Source organism: Paroedura picta, chromosome 3, assembly GCF_049243985.1.
Source record: "Paroedura picta isolate Pp20150507F chromosome 3, Ppicta_v3.0, whole genome shotgun sequence".
NCBI classification, from domain to species: domain Eukaryota; kingdom Metazoa; phylum Chordata; class Lepidosauria; order Squamata; family Gekkonidae; genus Paroedura; species Paroedura picta.
In genome coordinates this window covers 36,387,847-36,401,567 of record NC_135371.1, presented here as the reverse complement: position 1 = coordinate 36,401,567, position 13,721 = coordinate 36,387,847, and the positions used below count along the sequence as shown (strand labels likewise).

The 13,721-nt window shown below is 43.4% G+C and overlaps 1 protein-coding gene across 4 annotated transcripts in view; it reads right to left on the bottom strand.

Moving 5' to 3' along the window:
* The window catches only part of IFT122 (intraflagellar transport 122), a 71,830-nt gene that overhangs the window by 9,652 nt on the left and 48,457 nt on the right, over positions 1 to 13,721 (bottom strand). For all 4 annotated transcript variants that reach the window (XM_077325295.1, XM_077325296.1, XM_077325298.1 and 1 more), the window contains 7 exons: positions 8,719 to 8,885; positions 7,417 to 7,588; positions 6,534 to 6,636; positions 5,180 to 5,320; positions 2,630 to 2,727; positions 2,184 to 2,284; positions 316 to 481 (listed from right to left, as the gene is read on the bottom strand). In XM_077325295.1, coding sequence (XP_077181410.1) covers positions 316 to 481; positions 2,184 to 2,284; positions 2,630 to 2,727; positions 5,180 to 5,320; positions 6,534 to 6,636; positions 7,417 to 7,588; positions 8,719 to 8,885 — 948 coding nt within the window. The remainder of the gene's footprint in view (positions 1 to 315; positions 482 to 2,183; positions 2,285 to 2,629; positions 2,728 to 5,179; positions 5,321 to 6,533; positions 6,637 to 7,416; positions 7,589 to 8,718; positions 8,886 to 13,721) is intronic.

Below are 13,721 nucleotides of genomic sequence, written 5' to 3'. Positions count from 1 at the left end.
GAGGACAGATGCACAAGCACACCTTTATTGGAGTAGACAGTGCTTGGAAAGGGGAAGGTGGAGCAACCTGTCGAAACACTGGTAATGGACACTGACATATAGCAATTAGTGGGAGAGGCAGTTTCTTGAAAGACAAGCATCTGAAAATGCAAGGCACTCATTTCCATTTGAATAGGGAGACGGAAAGGGGGCAGAGCGTTTTTCTGCCGAGAGGCAGCATTTGCTCCTGATGGTGCCTCTCCGGTTCTGAAAATGTATCAGCAAAGGCGCCTTTGCATCGGAGGCCAGCTATTGAGAGATGAGGCAGGCACTTACTTCGCTGTCATGGAAAGGCTTGGATCGGATGGTCAGGCTCCCCAATTCAATCGATTTCTGAAATCTAGTCGGGATCTGCAGCCCCTGCAACTTGTCGTAGGCGTGACGAGCCAATTTATAGGCGCCCAGAGCTTTGCTCTGCTTTGCCAGGGCAAATAATGTATTGCTGTAATCAAATCAAGGAACAAAACGTACATATGGCAGGCAGGAAAAACCACATCATTGCCTTCCATCAGAGGAACTATGCACTGCCGCACAACTAAAGCCAGGGCTTGGAAGAGGCCTCCGCTAGAGATGTCTGTTTACATAAGCATGTTTACATAAACACAATATGAAACAACTGTTATAAATGCTGAAGGGGATGGCACTGAGAGAGAGAGAGAGAGAGAGAGAGAGAGAGGGAGATACCATCAATATGGAAAGTCCTTATTTTAAACCAGGAAATCCATCAAGAGCTATTGTTAAAGCACTCCTTTGTTTGTCCTTGACTGGATGTCTGCACCTTTCCTTCCAGCAGAAGATATTAAGTGAACACGATGGGGGTGGGAGAGATGCTTTTAATTCATTGGTCCCAAAGCACTTTGCAGAACTGCCTTCCTCTTCAGAGACAGGTGATCAGCCCGCCACTGAGAGACAGAATCTCCTGTCTAGAGAAGCCAAACTTCTGTGATGCAACTGAAGAGACTTAAATCAAAACTGCCTTCCCCAAAACTGAGTGAGCTCCACGGGATCCAGGCAAAAGAATTCATGGAAAGAGTTGGTGGAATGGATCTTTCCCTCCCTTCCCTTTCCTCAAAACAGACAGAAGTTTGTCCTGAAAATTCTTCTCTTGATGCTTGGGGGGGAGCCTTGCAGGCAGAGCACATCATGGAACAGGGAGCTGCAAAGAAAAGGAAGCCAAGCAAAATCTCCTCCCTCCCCCTCCCCCGTCAGCAGAAAAGAGAGAAAGAAGCAACTTTATCCAATTGATGTAGCCTTTACCCAATTGATTTACCCTTGTTGATGTAGCCCCTTACCCTGTGGTGCCTTTTGTTCATGAGGCACTCCCAGTTCTCAGGAGTTTTAAAACAAACAGCAGGTTGCTCGGGGGTGGCAGTGAAAAATCCACTCCATCAACTCCTTGCATGAACTCTTCTCCTTCCAGTGTCAGAGATTAAGACAAAAGGACTGAAATCTCTGCATCCACAGGAAGCTAAGCTACTCTGAAATCTTCGTATGGTTCATCTTCGCTGCAGGGGTTTGTCTTTCAGCAGCAGTTATAAATTGGGTCTGTTTTGGCATCCTTGGTGGGAGTTACTCATCTCTGAACAATGAAACCTCCCCTGATGTTGCTCCGGTAGGCCACCCTGGGTTCAAATGGAGCACGAGTGTGGTCTGACAAGGCCAAAGCCTAGATAACATGGAGACAGTTCTGAGTAGAAATCCAGGTGGTTTTGGCCACCGGCTAAAGGAGGTGTTGTGCCACATACTTATACACAGCCTGCTGACCTGTAGGGCCCAGGCATTCTACTTGACTGTTCTTTGTCCTCACCCATTTCACTTGTGGAGTGGATCATGAGAACTATCAGCAAGATTAACACCAACAGTCATCTACCAAATGAACCAGGAGTTTTCTTGCACTATGCCTACCTATTGGTAGGGATCTCCAGTGCTGAGCAGAAACTGCTGTATGATTCAAAGTACAAAAAAGTCCTGAGGCATTTAGCATTCTGGACCCTGAGCCCGTCTATAACAATCTTCTGTGTAAAGTGTTTCTGATAACAAGAACTGAGTCTAATCTTGCAACGAGCATTCAGACTGAACCAACGCCCCTTTGGGTTCCCTACTAGAGAGCTCTTGCAGGCGGCCTTTGCCTAACGAAAGGATACACTTTAGAGATCCCTGGTGGAGTTTCCTTTGTGAGGCTATGAAGTAAAAACCTAGAGATGTTGAAGAGCGTTTCGGGCAAATGGAAACTGAAGGGTTCTTCCTGCAACACGTTTAAAAAGAGAGGGGAAAGTAGGTTAAGCCAAATCGGAACGTACAGAATTAAAATGTTTGCTCACTTCCATCTAGCCTGACAGGCTTTTCATTTATTTGGACAGCAGCACCACCAGGAGAGTCCAAGTAATTAGATTTAAACTTGACACAGATGTAAAAAAAGGGGGCCACACAGATAAGTTATTCAAAGGAGAACCCGGCATCAGCCACTCTGCAAGAGCAAATGCCTAGCGCCCAGTGGCCTCATGACACACATTACATCAGTTAACAGCCTTGTGAATGGTCCAAAGGACACAGAGTGAGCCAATTTGGACGTGCCGCATGAACATCTTACAGTGTATCTGTGGATGGAATGATAGACGTGATAAAGTTCTGCCAAGTGCTGGAAGTGGCGAAACTTCTGCAACATTTCAGTCTTCTGCTGCTGGTCCTCTGAGGGAGGAAAAGGCAGGGTCAGTACAAAAGCCCTAATGGGTTGTCAGCTAACAGTGAGAGGCTTAAATCAAGAAAGTTTGCAGATCATCCTAGTTATGGCATTAATAACCCTAGGAGACTACACTGCTAGATACGCGTGCCTCACACTAATGCTTCAGTTTGATGATCTTCACACCTGATTCTGCGCTTTAAAAGCAGGAAAATTAAGGTTAATGACAGTGGTGCACAATTTCAAACACAGCACTGGTTTAAAGCTAGAGAGGGAGCAAAATTGCCTTCCATCTCTGGAAACTTGGTCCCCATCTATCTGCAGTCGTTACAGACTGGATTTCCCACGTGAACATTCAAACCTGAAAGCAACAAGGAGCGATTTCTAATTTCATACAGCCCAATCCTATTGAGTGGTGCCTACTCCCAAATAATAATTACTTATTTTTGTATCCTTCACTACCTGAAGGAGTCTCAAAGCAGCTTACAATTGCCTTCTCTCCTTCTCCCTGTGAGGTAGGTGGGGCTTAAAGAGCTCTGAGAACTGTGACTGGCCTAAGGTAACCCAGCTGGCTGCATGTGGAGGAGCGGGGAATCAAAGCCAGTTCTCCAGATTAGAGGCCACTGCTCTTAACCACTACACCACGCTGGCTCTCAGTGTGCACAGATAGCAGCTGTGGTTCAGTGCACGGACCAATGTTTTATGGACCATATCACACAACAGAAAACCCCTGCTAGAAAGCATCTTTATTTTGGTCTCATGAATCCAATATCCAGCAGATTCAGACCCAGGTTCAAACCTCAGAGCAGCTGTAGATGAACCGAGTAGTCCTTGGACAAAGGATGTCTCCTATCCTAAACCCCTCTGTGCTACAGGACCAATAAATGGTCTATCTCATTATTATGAGTATTACTGAATATAAATGATTTCACATGTGCAGGCTGCAGTCCTGAACATACTCTACAGCAGCCTTGGTGGGACTTACTTTTATGTAACTATGTCTAGGACTCGCATTTAAAGCTTGGATTCCAAGCAAATCTACCTGCAGGTGAAGGTTCTTGAAACACCAGGCTGGCGCTTAATAATGCAATGCCGATTACTGTGAATGAACTCCAAGAGAGCCCTTCTCTGACAAATAAAGCTGGCTGAAAAGACTTACAGTGCAGTCCTCTGCAGAATGACTTCAGTCTATGCCCATTGATGTAAATAAATCTAGACTAGAGCTTTTCTGTAAAGTGTTGCACTGCTAGAGCGGGAAAACTTTCTAGCAAGTCACAGTTTTGAAGTATGCCCAGCAGAGACTAGGGTCGTTGCTGATATAAAAATAAAACAGAATAACTAGATTCAAGTCTAGTGGCATCTTGGAAACCAACAAGATTTTCTGCTTGCAAGAACCGAAGCTCCTTTTGTAAGGCATGAGGTAAAGTGAGTTTTGATTCTCCAAAGCTTATCCCCTAAAAATCTTGCTTGTCCTGAAGTGCTACTGGGCTCAAATTGAGCTATTCTTAGTCTGTAGACTAACATGGCTACCTTCTGAAACGATCTTCACGGAAGCCTTCAGATACAGCAGAATTATTGCATATTGACATTTCTTCCCTCTAAATGCCGTATACATTTAAAACTAGCAGCTGGGAACTTTTTGTGCTCCAGCCACTGGTTCAGTGTCATGCTGAGAATGAGCAACACCAGAGGGTTGAAACGGAATCACTGAGAACCTAAGTAGAGGAACTCTACTTCAGCCACCATAACCACAAATGAAGATCAAATAAAGATGACATTGTGGGTGGTCACAGAGGGGTCAACAAATGGAGAAAAAAGAAGAAATTGGGCCACAACATTCCTTAGAAGACCCAAAGGAAGAATCCCAACAGAGCAAAATAATCACGATGGACGGAGGCCAATCAGAAAAATGATTTATAATGAAATAACAATATATGAAACTGCCTTCTACAGAGCTCATCTAGTTCAGTAGTGCCTGCTCTGATTGGCAGCAGCTCTTAAGGGTCTCAGAAAGAGAAAGGTCTTTCCTAACTCGTTCTATCCAAGCTCCTTCAACCGGGGATACCAAGAACCTAGGACCTTCCACTCGCCAAGCTGGTGTTTTACCATTGAGTCAAGACTGCCGGGCATGGCCTAGGAATTCATTAAATCAAAGCACATCCAACACACAACCTGTAAAGACCTTGCTCCTTGTTTTGAGACACACATGGGGTACAGAAGATGTCTAGTCAACTTGGAAGACATAATATGACCTCAGGTTACAAAAGATAAATGTTTGTCAGCTATTCTTAACCATACATAAAAAAGGATAACACTTAATATAAATAACTGGGATTACATAGCATAACAACTTGTACAACTTGTCTTATGACAAAGTTTCTGTTAAGCCACCAAAGTTTGTCAGATGTCCTGCCTTCATGCCTGAATAGGTCACCTGTAAACATGCTTGCTTTCCCTTACCTTGAGCTATATCTAAACACTGCATGGACAGCATCCAGTAATAATATGCTGCATCATTGAATCGGCTCTCTACCACAGCATTGTGAGTTAATTGTTCCAACACTTTTACGGCTTCGGTCTGTCTGCCAGCCTTGTGGAATGCTTGAAAGGAGGCCAAAACAAAGAAGATTTTACAGAGTGATTAAATCAATTAGCTTGATTAGAATTAAGAACAGGTCCTGCAACCAAACAAAGAGACAGATGAAAGGGATTACATCCTGACAAGGCATCGACCGCAGCCTGTGCTTTTTCCACACAACCCCCCCCCCCCCCATGAAATACTGCTGGCTTTCTTCATTTCCAGGGTGCTTCTTCAGGGATTCCAACTGGGACAACTGAAATGAATGCCCAGGCATGTAGAGGAACTGAAGAGGAACTGACAATTGGGAACTGCAAAATATGCATTTGGTTGGCCTGGGAGAGGCCATTCCCTTTCACTGCAGGGAGACCTGACCCACGTGTAATCCCAAAACAACTGCACTGCCCTGAATATATCCTTTGCCATTTAAACTCAAGCACTTGTAACCTGTTCAAAAGTTCAGATTGGTTCTAAATATTTCAAAAAATAGCTAACTGCATTTTAAATTCCAGACCTAGTTTCTATCTAGAAAGTGTAAGCTGTACAACAATGAGGTACAGAGCATTCTGGGAGCTGGATTCATAGGCTAACCTTTTCATTAACAGGACTTTTTCCATGAACAACTGACTTTCTAGGAATGCATGTGGAGAGCTTGCTGCTCTACACATTGCCCACACTAGGATCTGGAACTTTTTCTTTTTGCCACCAAGACAGTCGACTTATGGCAACACTCTAGAGTTTGGAAGGCAAAACGCAATCAAAGGTCATTTGCCATTGCCAGCCTCTCCGTAGGAACCTTAGACTTCCCAGCTTTGCTTCTGAGATTGGGCTAGCTTGGGCTGTCCAGGTCAGGGCTGAGGGGAGTCCTGACAGAGCAGCAGGGTTCTTGTAATGTGCTAAAGAAAAGTTTGAACGCTAATGATAGCAAAAAATAACATGCTTTCAATTGGGTACCTATTATCTCAGCACCCCGATAATATCAGTACTAGGCCCACTGAACTCGATGGATTTAGAAGAACTGAACTCTGCTTAGGATTGCATTGTCTGTCAGGAGGATCTGTTTAGAGTTTTCCAGTGCTATCTTCGAAAAATTACATCCTTCCCAAATAAAAAGGTTCGATGCTCTCTTTTTGTTTCTAGTAAGCAAGCAGTATATATTTTGAGTGTTCCCATCATTTTAGACAAAAACAGGAAAAACAAAAACCATCAACCAACACACCCTCTGTGCAGTCCTACCTTTTTGGGCCTCTTCAAACCTATCGTTCTCTGCCAGCCACTGAGCATATGGCACATAAACATCATCCTTATATTCAGGGTGCTTTTCACACAATGCGAAAGCCTGCAGCACAAATGACAGTCATTCTTAACATGCTGCAAAATACAACAGTCATCACAGGGCTTTTCATGCTCATGGATACACCTGATGGAAATTAGCCAAAATAATGAAATTAAGATGCACTGGATGAAGACCCACCTCATCACCAAGAACGAGTACCTTTGTCAGTGTCCAGTTGTGATATTCCCAGATAACCTACAGTTTCAAAGTCACACAGTTCTGCTTGGGAGGAACCCCTACTGAACACAATGAGAGTTATTTCTAAGTAAATATGAACGGGATGATTTTGTAATGTTTTAGGAGTTTTTCTCTAAGGTTACAGTCTTATTTCTGTGATCTGCTTTAGAAATTTATCACATTTATAAGAACGATGACCAAGCTATTAAAGTGGAACTCAACCAGCCATAACTGGCTCTCAACTATTATTTTGCCCCGGAATTTTTTTTTTTTTTGCCTTGGCACAAAGTGAGCCATATCATGCTTAGCGCACTGATGTCACAGCTGAACACAGCTAACTGACTGGGGCTGGGGGAACGACAACAACAGCAGAACAACTGCTGTGAGGTTCAGACTGCAACTAAAGGTTTCCTCAGGTGATAGAGCCATTTGTTCTCAGACCCTGAAGAAAAGTTGCTCTTGAAGCATATTTCAGCATATTTGAAAACAGGGAGTTTAGTTTTAATTTCTTTCCCTCCTCCAATGTCACAACCAAGAACAAAGGCTCAATGAGTATCGACAGGCAGGAATGACGAATGGTCCTTCCCTGCAGAAAGGACCCCTTACCTCATCCCACTGTTGTGTCTCCACATGGAGCTGCACCAAGGCCTTCAGGTCACCAATCTTCATGTAGGTCTCCGCAGCATAGCCATGGTTGAGTAACTTTTTGAAATAGTAGGCGCACTTTGTCAACGGCTCACGCTCTGCTTTATCTAACTTCCGGGCAATATCGATTAACCTAAACAGAGAACCCAAGAAGAAATCCAAACTCACTGATTGATTACAGCTCCTCTGAATTCTTGCAGAGGTCTTTAAAATTAAAGCTTTACAAAAAAATTATACAGCCACCAGGAAGATATCCATGTGCGTGCCTGAGAGGACATTTATTTATATTTGCGCTCCAGCAGTCTCCTGCCAAGCCACAAACTTGCCTGTTTATGAGAAAGCTGCTGGAGTATAACAGTCAAACAAAACCTTCCAGCTGTATCAGTGCAGGGTTCCAACATGCAAGTGAGTATCTTGCTAGGTGGATTTCACAGTCAATATGGAAAAAAACAGTATGATGCAGCACTGAACTACAACCACAGAGAATTGCCTTCCATTGTCAGTAGTACAATATCTAGCAGAAATGAACCCAGATTCAATTCTGGGGTCTCAGATACATATAATACTAGCAGAGAAACACTAAATACAATAGGCTACAGACTATTCAGCACAGGACTATTTTGCTTGGCACCCAGGCCTAGTTCTACACCTAGGGGACTGAGGTGACCCCCTGAGGATGTGGCAATGCCACTAGGGCACAACTTCCTCCCAGTGTGTTTGATGAAAAACAACCTTTGTCTTTTTCCTGACTTTTTGTGTTGGCCCACCAACATATTCACAGTTAGATGTTGGATTTTTGGAACCAGGCCTACCCCATGTTATAGAACAGGGGGTTCTTGATGGCCCTTGAAGGGTTTACCGAATAGGTGGAAGTTAATTAATGTTTTAATCTATTTTTTTAATTTGTAGAACATTTATTGGATGATATGACTATATATGGTTATGTTGACCTGCCCTCCCTCTCAAAATGCCCAATGATGGGCCTGGAGGGGGTGGGGTGGGAAGTGGGCCCCAGGTGGGCGTGTACACAACTTTGCTTCCCAACCATATTCTGTATGATTTGCCACTTCTGGGGTTTCTCAAAGCCTGAAAAATGTTTCAGGGGTTTCTCAATGGTGAAAAGGTTGAGAAAGGCTGAATGTTTTAGTCTGAGTGTTCTTCTGCATACCATAAAAAATTTTTCTAAAATGAGCAATCCAGAGTCACCAATGTTTCCTGAAAACAGAAAACAGTTCCACTGAAAATAACATAGGCAAGACTTACACATCAACCCAGCCATGATCGCCACTGATTTCTATGGCCTTCAGGTGCTCCCCTGCAGTAATGTACATCTCCACAGCGGCTTTGGGTTCATTGATGTTCTTGGCCCAGTCTGCTTGTTTGGTGATTAGCATCTTTGTATCTTTGGGGTCTCCAGAGCCAAGGAAATCCTAAGAAAGTGCAAAACATATCTTTCTGCCTTCTGTTTTCTACAATCGTTAATGTATCAGATGCCAATTCTAAATATGCACTGTCCAACCAAAGTCACTTTGTTGTTATAACTAAATTGCAGTTTGTATCACATCATGAACAAGAAACAATATATGTGGGGAAAACGGACTTAAATGGAATGATTAATGGTATTACAAAACACATTGAAGTAAGGATTCTCGTAGATAGCATTCATCTAAGGAAAAGCCAAATCTCAATTTTGGCCGTTGAGTACAGGGCCTGTGAAATTTCATTATTTGCCTACCTCTAGTTGCTCACCAAAAACCATCTCTGCAAATAAAGATCAAGGCACATGACAGTTTTCTTGGTAAAGCTAAGTCTAGTCTAGCTTATTTTAAATCCACACAGTTCAAGCTTTTAATTTTAAAATCTGATCCAAAGACAAATTGCACAAGGAATTACTTTTTCTTCTTCAGTTGTGCTTAAATGAAAGGAAGGGCTGGAACCAAATATTCAACCAATGGAGCACAACATTTTATTAATGTCTTCTTGCCTGAAGTCAAGGAGTAGTTCTGCAGAAAAAGGGTTGAATCCTATGCCTTGTTCAGCTTGTGGTAAGTGACACTTGCATTTGTAGAGGATTTCTACCAATCCTTCACTCCCATTGCAGCCCCCCCCCCACACACACACATATACACTGTTGTTACTGAGGATCCATTGACTTCCAGGAGACTGCACTGTGCCATTCTGTAAGCATAGCACATAGAATCAAACTAAGAGTGTTGGACTCTAATGGGGAAGGTCTCTCCTCAGTCATGGCTTCACTGAGTGACCAGGACCTTTCCTACCACTTCCTTATCTTACTAAACATTTGTTCTTTTGAACAGTTGTAGCTCCCTCCCCCCACAGCTTCAGTTACCAGAATGGTCTAAAGCAGGGTCTAAAGCTACAAGGCTGTTATAAAGATAGAAATGATAAAGTCAACAAAGCATTTTTGACGTGAATACAGATGTAAGCCATTAGATATAAACTTCTGGTATCATTAGACATACCTCTGGCAGATTAGTGAGGCCCACTGGCAGTGGAGGTACCAGGTGACCCACGCACGAGTTCATATTCACTGGCATGAAAAAGTTTCATGTCGATCTAATTGTATTATCACAGACATCTTGAACACAAAAATATCCAGTTACATTGAAGCATAGGAGAACTAAAAACTATTGGAGACTGGGTAAATTTTAAAAGAGTGAGACAGATTGGCAATTAGAGCTTTTTAAAATACTACTGCTCAGTATACAGAAAATACATACTCAGGATACATCACAGCTGCCAGTACAGTAACATCCACATGTTTACAAAGCAAGTAGGGGGTCAGCTTCCCCATCAGCAACTATTTGTCATGATAGCTAAATGGAACTGCATGTTCATGGTAACATACAAGTCGCTGGGGGCGGGGAAACACAGGAGGAGTCTCTGACCTCTGTGCTGAGGGCCTAACAAAGCATCTAGAGTGACTATTTATTGGATCCAGTATGGAACCTCTTATTTCAGCTGTAACAGCCCAACCCAGGATTTATCTCTAAGATTTATCTCTGTCACTATGTAAGCGGAAAAAAATCAAGGAGATGGTGCATGGCACCAAAGCTCAAGCCTTTAGAGAAAGCTATAGCTTAGTAGAGATTGGGCAACATAAGGGGGACAGCATGATACAGGCATGCATGCAACACATTTGATAGCTAAGTGTTAGAATGACAATGGAGTCTGATACAAGACATGTTGCTCAGCCTTCAGTGTTGTCCATGCACAAACAAGTCCTGCCAAGCTGGGTCAGGCCTATCCCCTGATTTGCCTTGTAAGACATGTGGATGTTTCTGTACTAGCAGACATGACCTTGTGGCAGCAGAGGATAGGACCTGCAGTAATGGGTTCAAACTATATGTTGAACAATACTGGCTAGATATCAGGAATTTTTCCCCACATAGTTTAGCAGTGGAATCAGCTGCCTAAGGAGGTGGTTCGCTCCCCCTAACGGCAGTCTTCAAGCAGCAGCTGGACAGATACTGAGTATATTGATCCTGTATTGAGCAGGGAGTTGGAATAGATAACCTGTATGGCCTCTTCCAAATCTATTATTCTAACCCAGTAATTTTCAACCAGGGTTACTAGTAAAATCAGGATTACTTCAGATCCCCAGAGAGGTTACTCCACTTAGAGTGGTGGGATTTAATTTACACACATATACACACAAAATTTATGCTTTATGCTCTGCAGATGCCAACTTATTGACCATTCCTGGCCCCAGGGAGGCTTGCCTGGCCTCGACCAGGGCCAGGGCCTTTTCAGTCTTGGCCCCTACCTGATGGAATAAGGTCCCAGTGGAGCTGTGGGCCCTCGGAGAGCTTTCTGCTTTAAAAAGGGCCTGCAAAACAGAGCTCTTCCACCAGGTATATGGTCGGGGCCAGTGCTAGAGTCAAGCTGTGACCCCCTCTCTGGTCGAAGAATATCATCTGACTCTGAACATCATAGACTGCCTCTGATAGTTATATAGTCATATCCACAATTGTGGGATTATGTAACCTGCCGCGAGCCAATTGGAAACGGCAGGCTAAAAATCGAAATAATAAACTAACCCAGGGGGAGTGGCATTCTGCTGGAAAAGGAATGGGAAGGAAGAGCTGAATCTGCTGCACTCCCTGCATTGGTTCCTCCCATTCCCCTCCCCCTCAGAATTTCTTCTTAGAGCTCCGCCAGGAGAAAATGGCTGGAGGAAGGTTGTTGCAAGCAAAGGGATTAAGATATTCAAACAGGAGAGGACTGTGTCCAGTGCCTCAGAGTCCACCCTTCAAAGCAGCCATTTTCTCCAGGAAAGCTGAGTTGTCATTCCAGGAGATCCTCAGACCCCACTTGGAAGCTGGCATCCCTAGGCGAGAGCAACTGCACCTTGATCCAGTGCAAGGACTGTGCACGGCCTGCACAAGGATTCCTGTCTTCCCAGGTTTCATCTTGCCCTGGCAGCCATTTCTGACCCTGGAAAAGTATATTCTCAGGCTTTGCTAGGATTGCCAGCCTCCTAGTGGTGCCTGGAGATCTCCCAAAGTTACAAGTGATCTCCAAATCACACACATCATTTCCCTGAGCAGAATTGCTGCTTTCCATGGTGGGCTTTATGGCATGAGATGCTTCCTTATTTTGTTCAGGCAAAGTACCGCACACACAAAAATGAATCTAACTTCTTATTTACCAAGCATTTTATTTTATTAGTGATGCTATACACACTGTAAACATGTGATTTCTGGGGAGATTTGCCCATCTGGCATCACTTCTGGGGTTACTTGAAGGCTGAAGAATATTCCAGGGGTTACTCCACCATCAAAAGGCTGCATTAATGCCTTTTGAACTGCAGTACTTTGCCAGAGATAGTAAATCATTTGTGTTCACAACTAGGATGGAATGAACACATCAGAGTGAACTAGTTGCATAATTGCTATATAACATCTTTACTCCCAAAGTAAGAGTAGAACGGTATTTGTAGCGCATTAGATTCAATTTTGCTTTAGAAGGTCCTGCTGCTCTAAGGGGTGTAGCTAAAAGATAAGAGCACTTTGTCTTGTTTGACTGTTAAGAAGCTGGATCAAGAAATGAGTGAGCCAGTGTTTGCTTTGTGTAATTGTGTTTTGTAGCTTACATCATCAAAACAAATTAGAAGCAGAAAGTCCAGTTTCCTGAACTGCAATCAATCCACTTGCGAGCTGACAGTAATGCGTGATCCAGTATATTGATAAAAAGTCTTGAGGCCACATGTTCACATGGTTTCCAGAACTGTGCCCATAGCATGGACTTCTTTACTGCAAACTGTCCAGGGTCATTTGCAATCATCAAAACTCACCAGATGAGCCCTGGAAATGTCTAGTAGCCTAAGGCTGGCGAGCAAAAAAAACCCCTCTACTTAAAAATCTCTTGGAAAGAGTAACTGACAAGCTTAAACTTAACAAACCAATATCATTTCCTGAATTTAATTTCAGCGACATGTTACATGCAAACATATGTAATGGCAGAGTTATAAACAAACAAACAGAAGAACAGACATTTCAGAAAGGCAGACTTGGAACAGGAAAACAACGAGAAGGGGAAAGGCCAAGTAGCATCTCCTACCATCACTTATCTGCTCAAAGCCAACCCCTTCCACGTTTGTTTTCATGTCGCTTTTTGGCCCCTACGCTGAGATCTGCTCAGCAACAACCCAGAAAAGATTTCATTCCACTCTACACTAGTTAAGTGAGCCTCACTGTTGCCAAAATACATATTAGTGAGATGAAATTTCTGAGCCCATGTATTAGATTTATGTTTCAGAAGACTTTCAGCACAGGACTCTTCTAAGACCTTGCAGCGAAACATGGAGAGCATTACGCCACACTTGCACAAGAAACACAAAAGCTAATTTAAGCATAGGCGATACAGTCTCCATTTTAGATGACGTTCGCTCCCCCCTCCCCACTCTGAGGGGGGGGGGAATAAGAAATGTATACACATGTCACAGCTAAGCTTTTGTCCAGTAACAGACAGAAAATCTCTGCAATGAGTGATGAATAAGACTCCACAGTGCATTGCTTTTCAGGGATACTGATAAGAAAAATACCGCAGGAGACTTTAAAAGCACCGTTGTCCACATATAAACCTGTCGCGTTCTTCAAATACAGAACAATTTATTTCTCCATGGGAATTCAATTTTCAGACCCACACAAAAACAACTTCAAGGCTTGCTCTGATGATCAAAGGAACCAAAGGATATTTCAAAGTCTCAACATGGTTACCACGAAACTGGCCAAGGTGCTTTG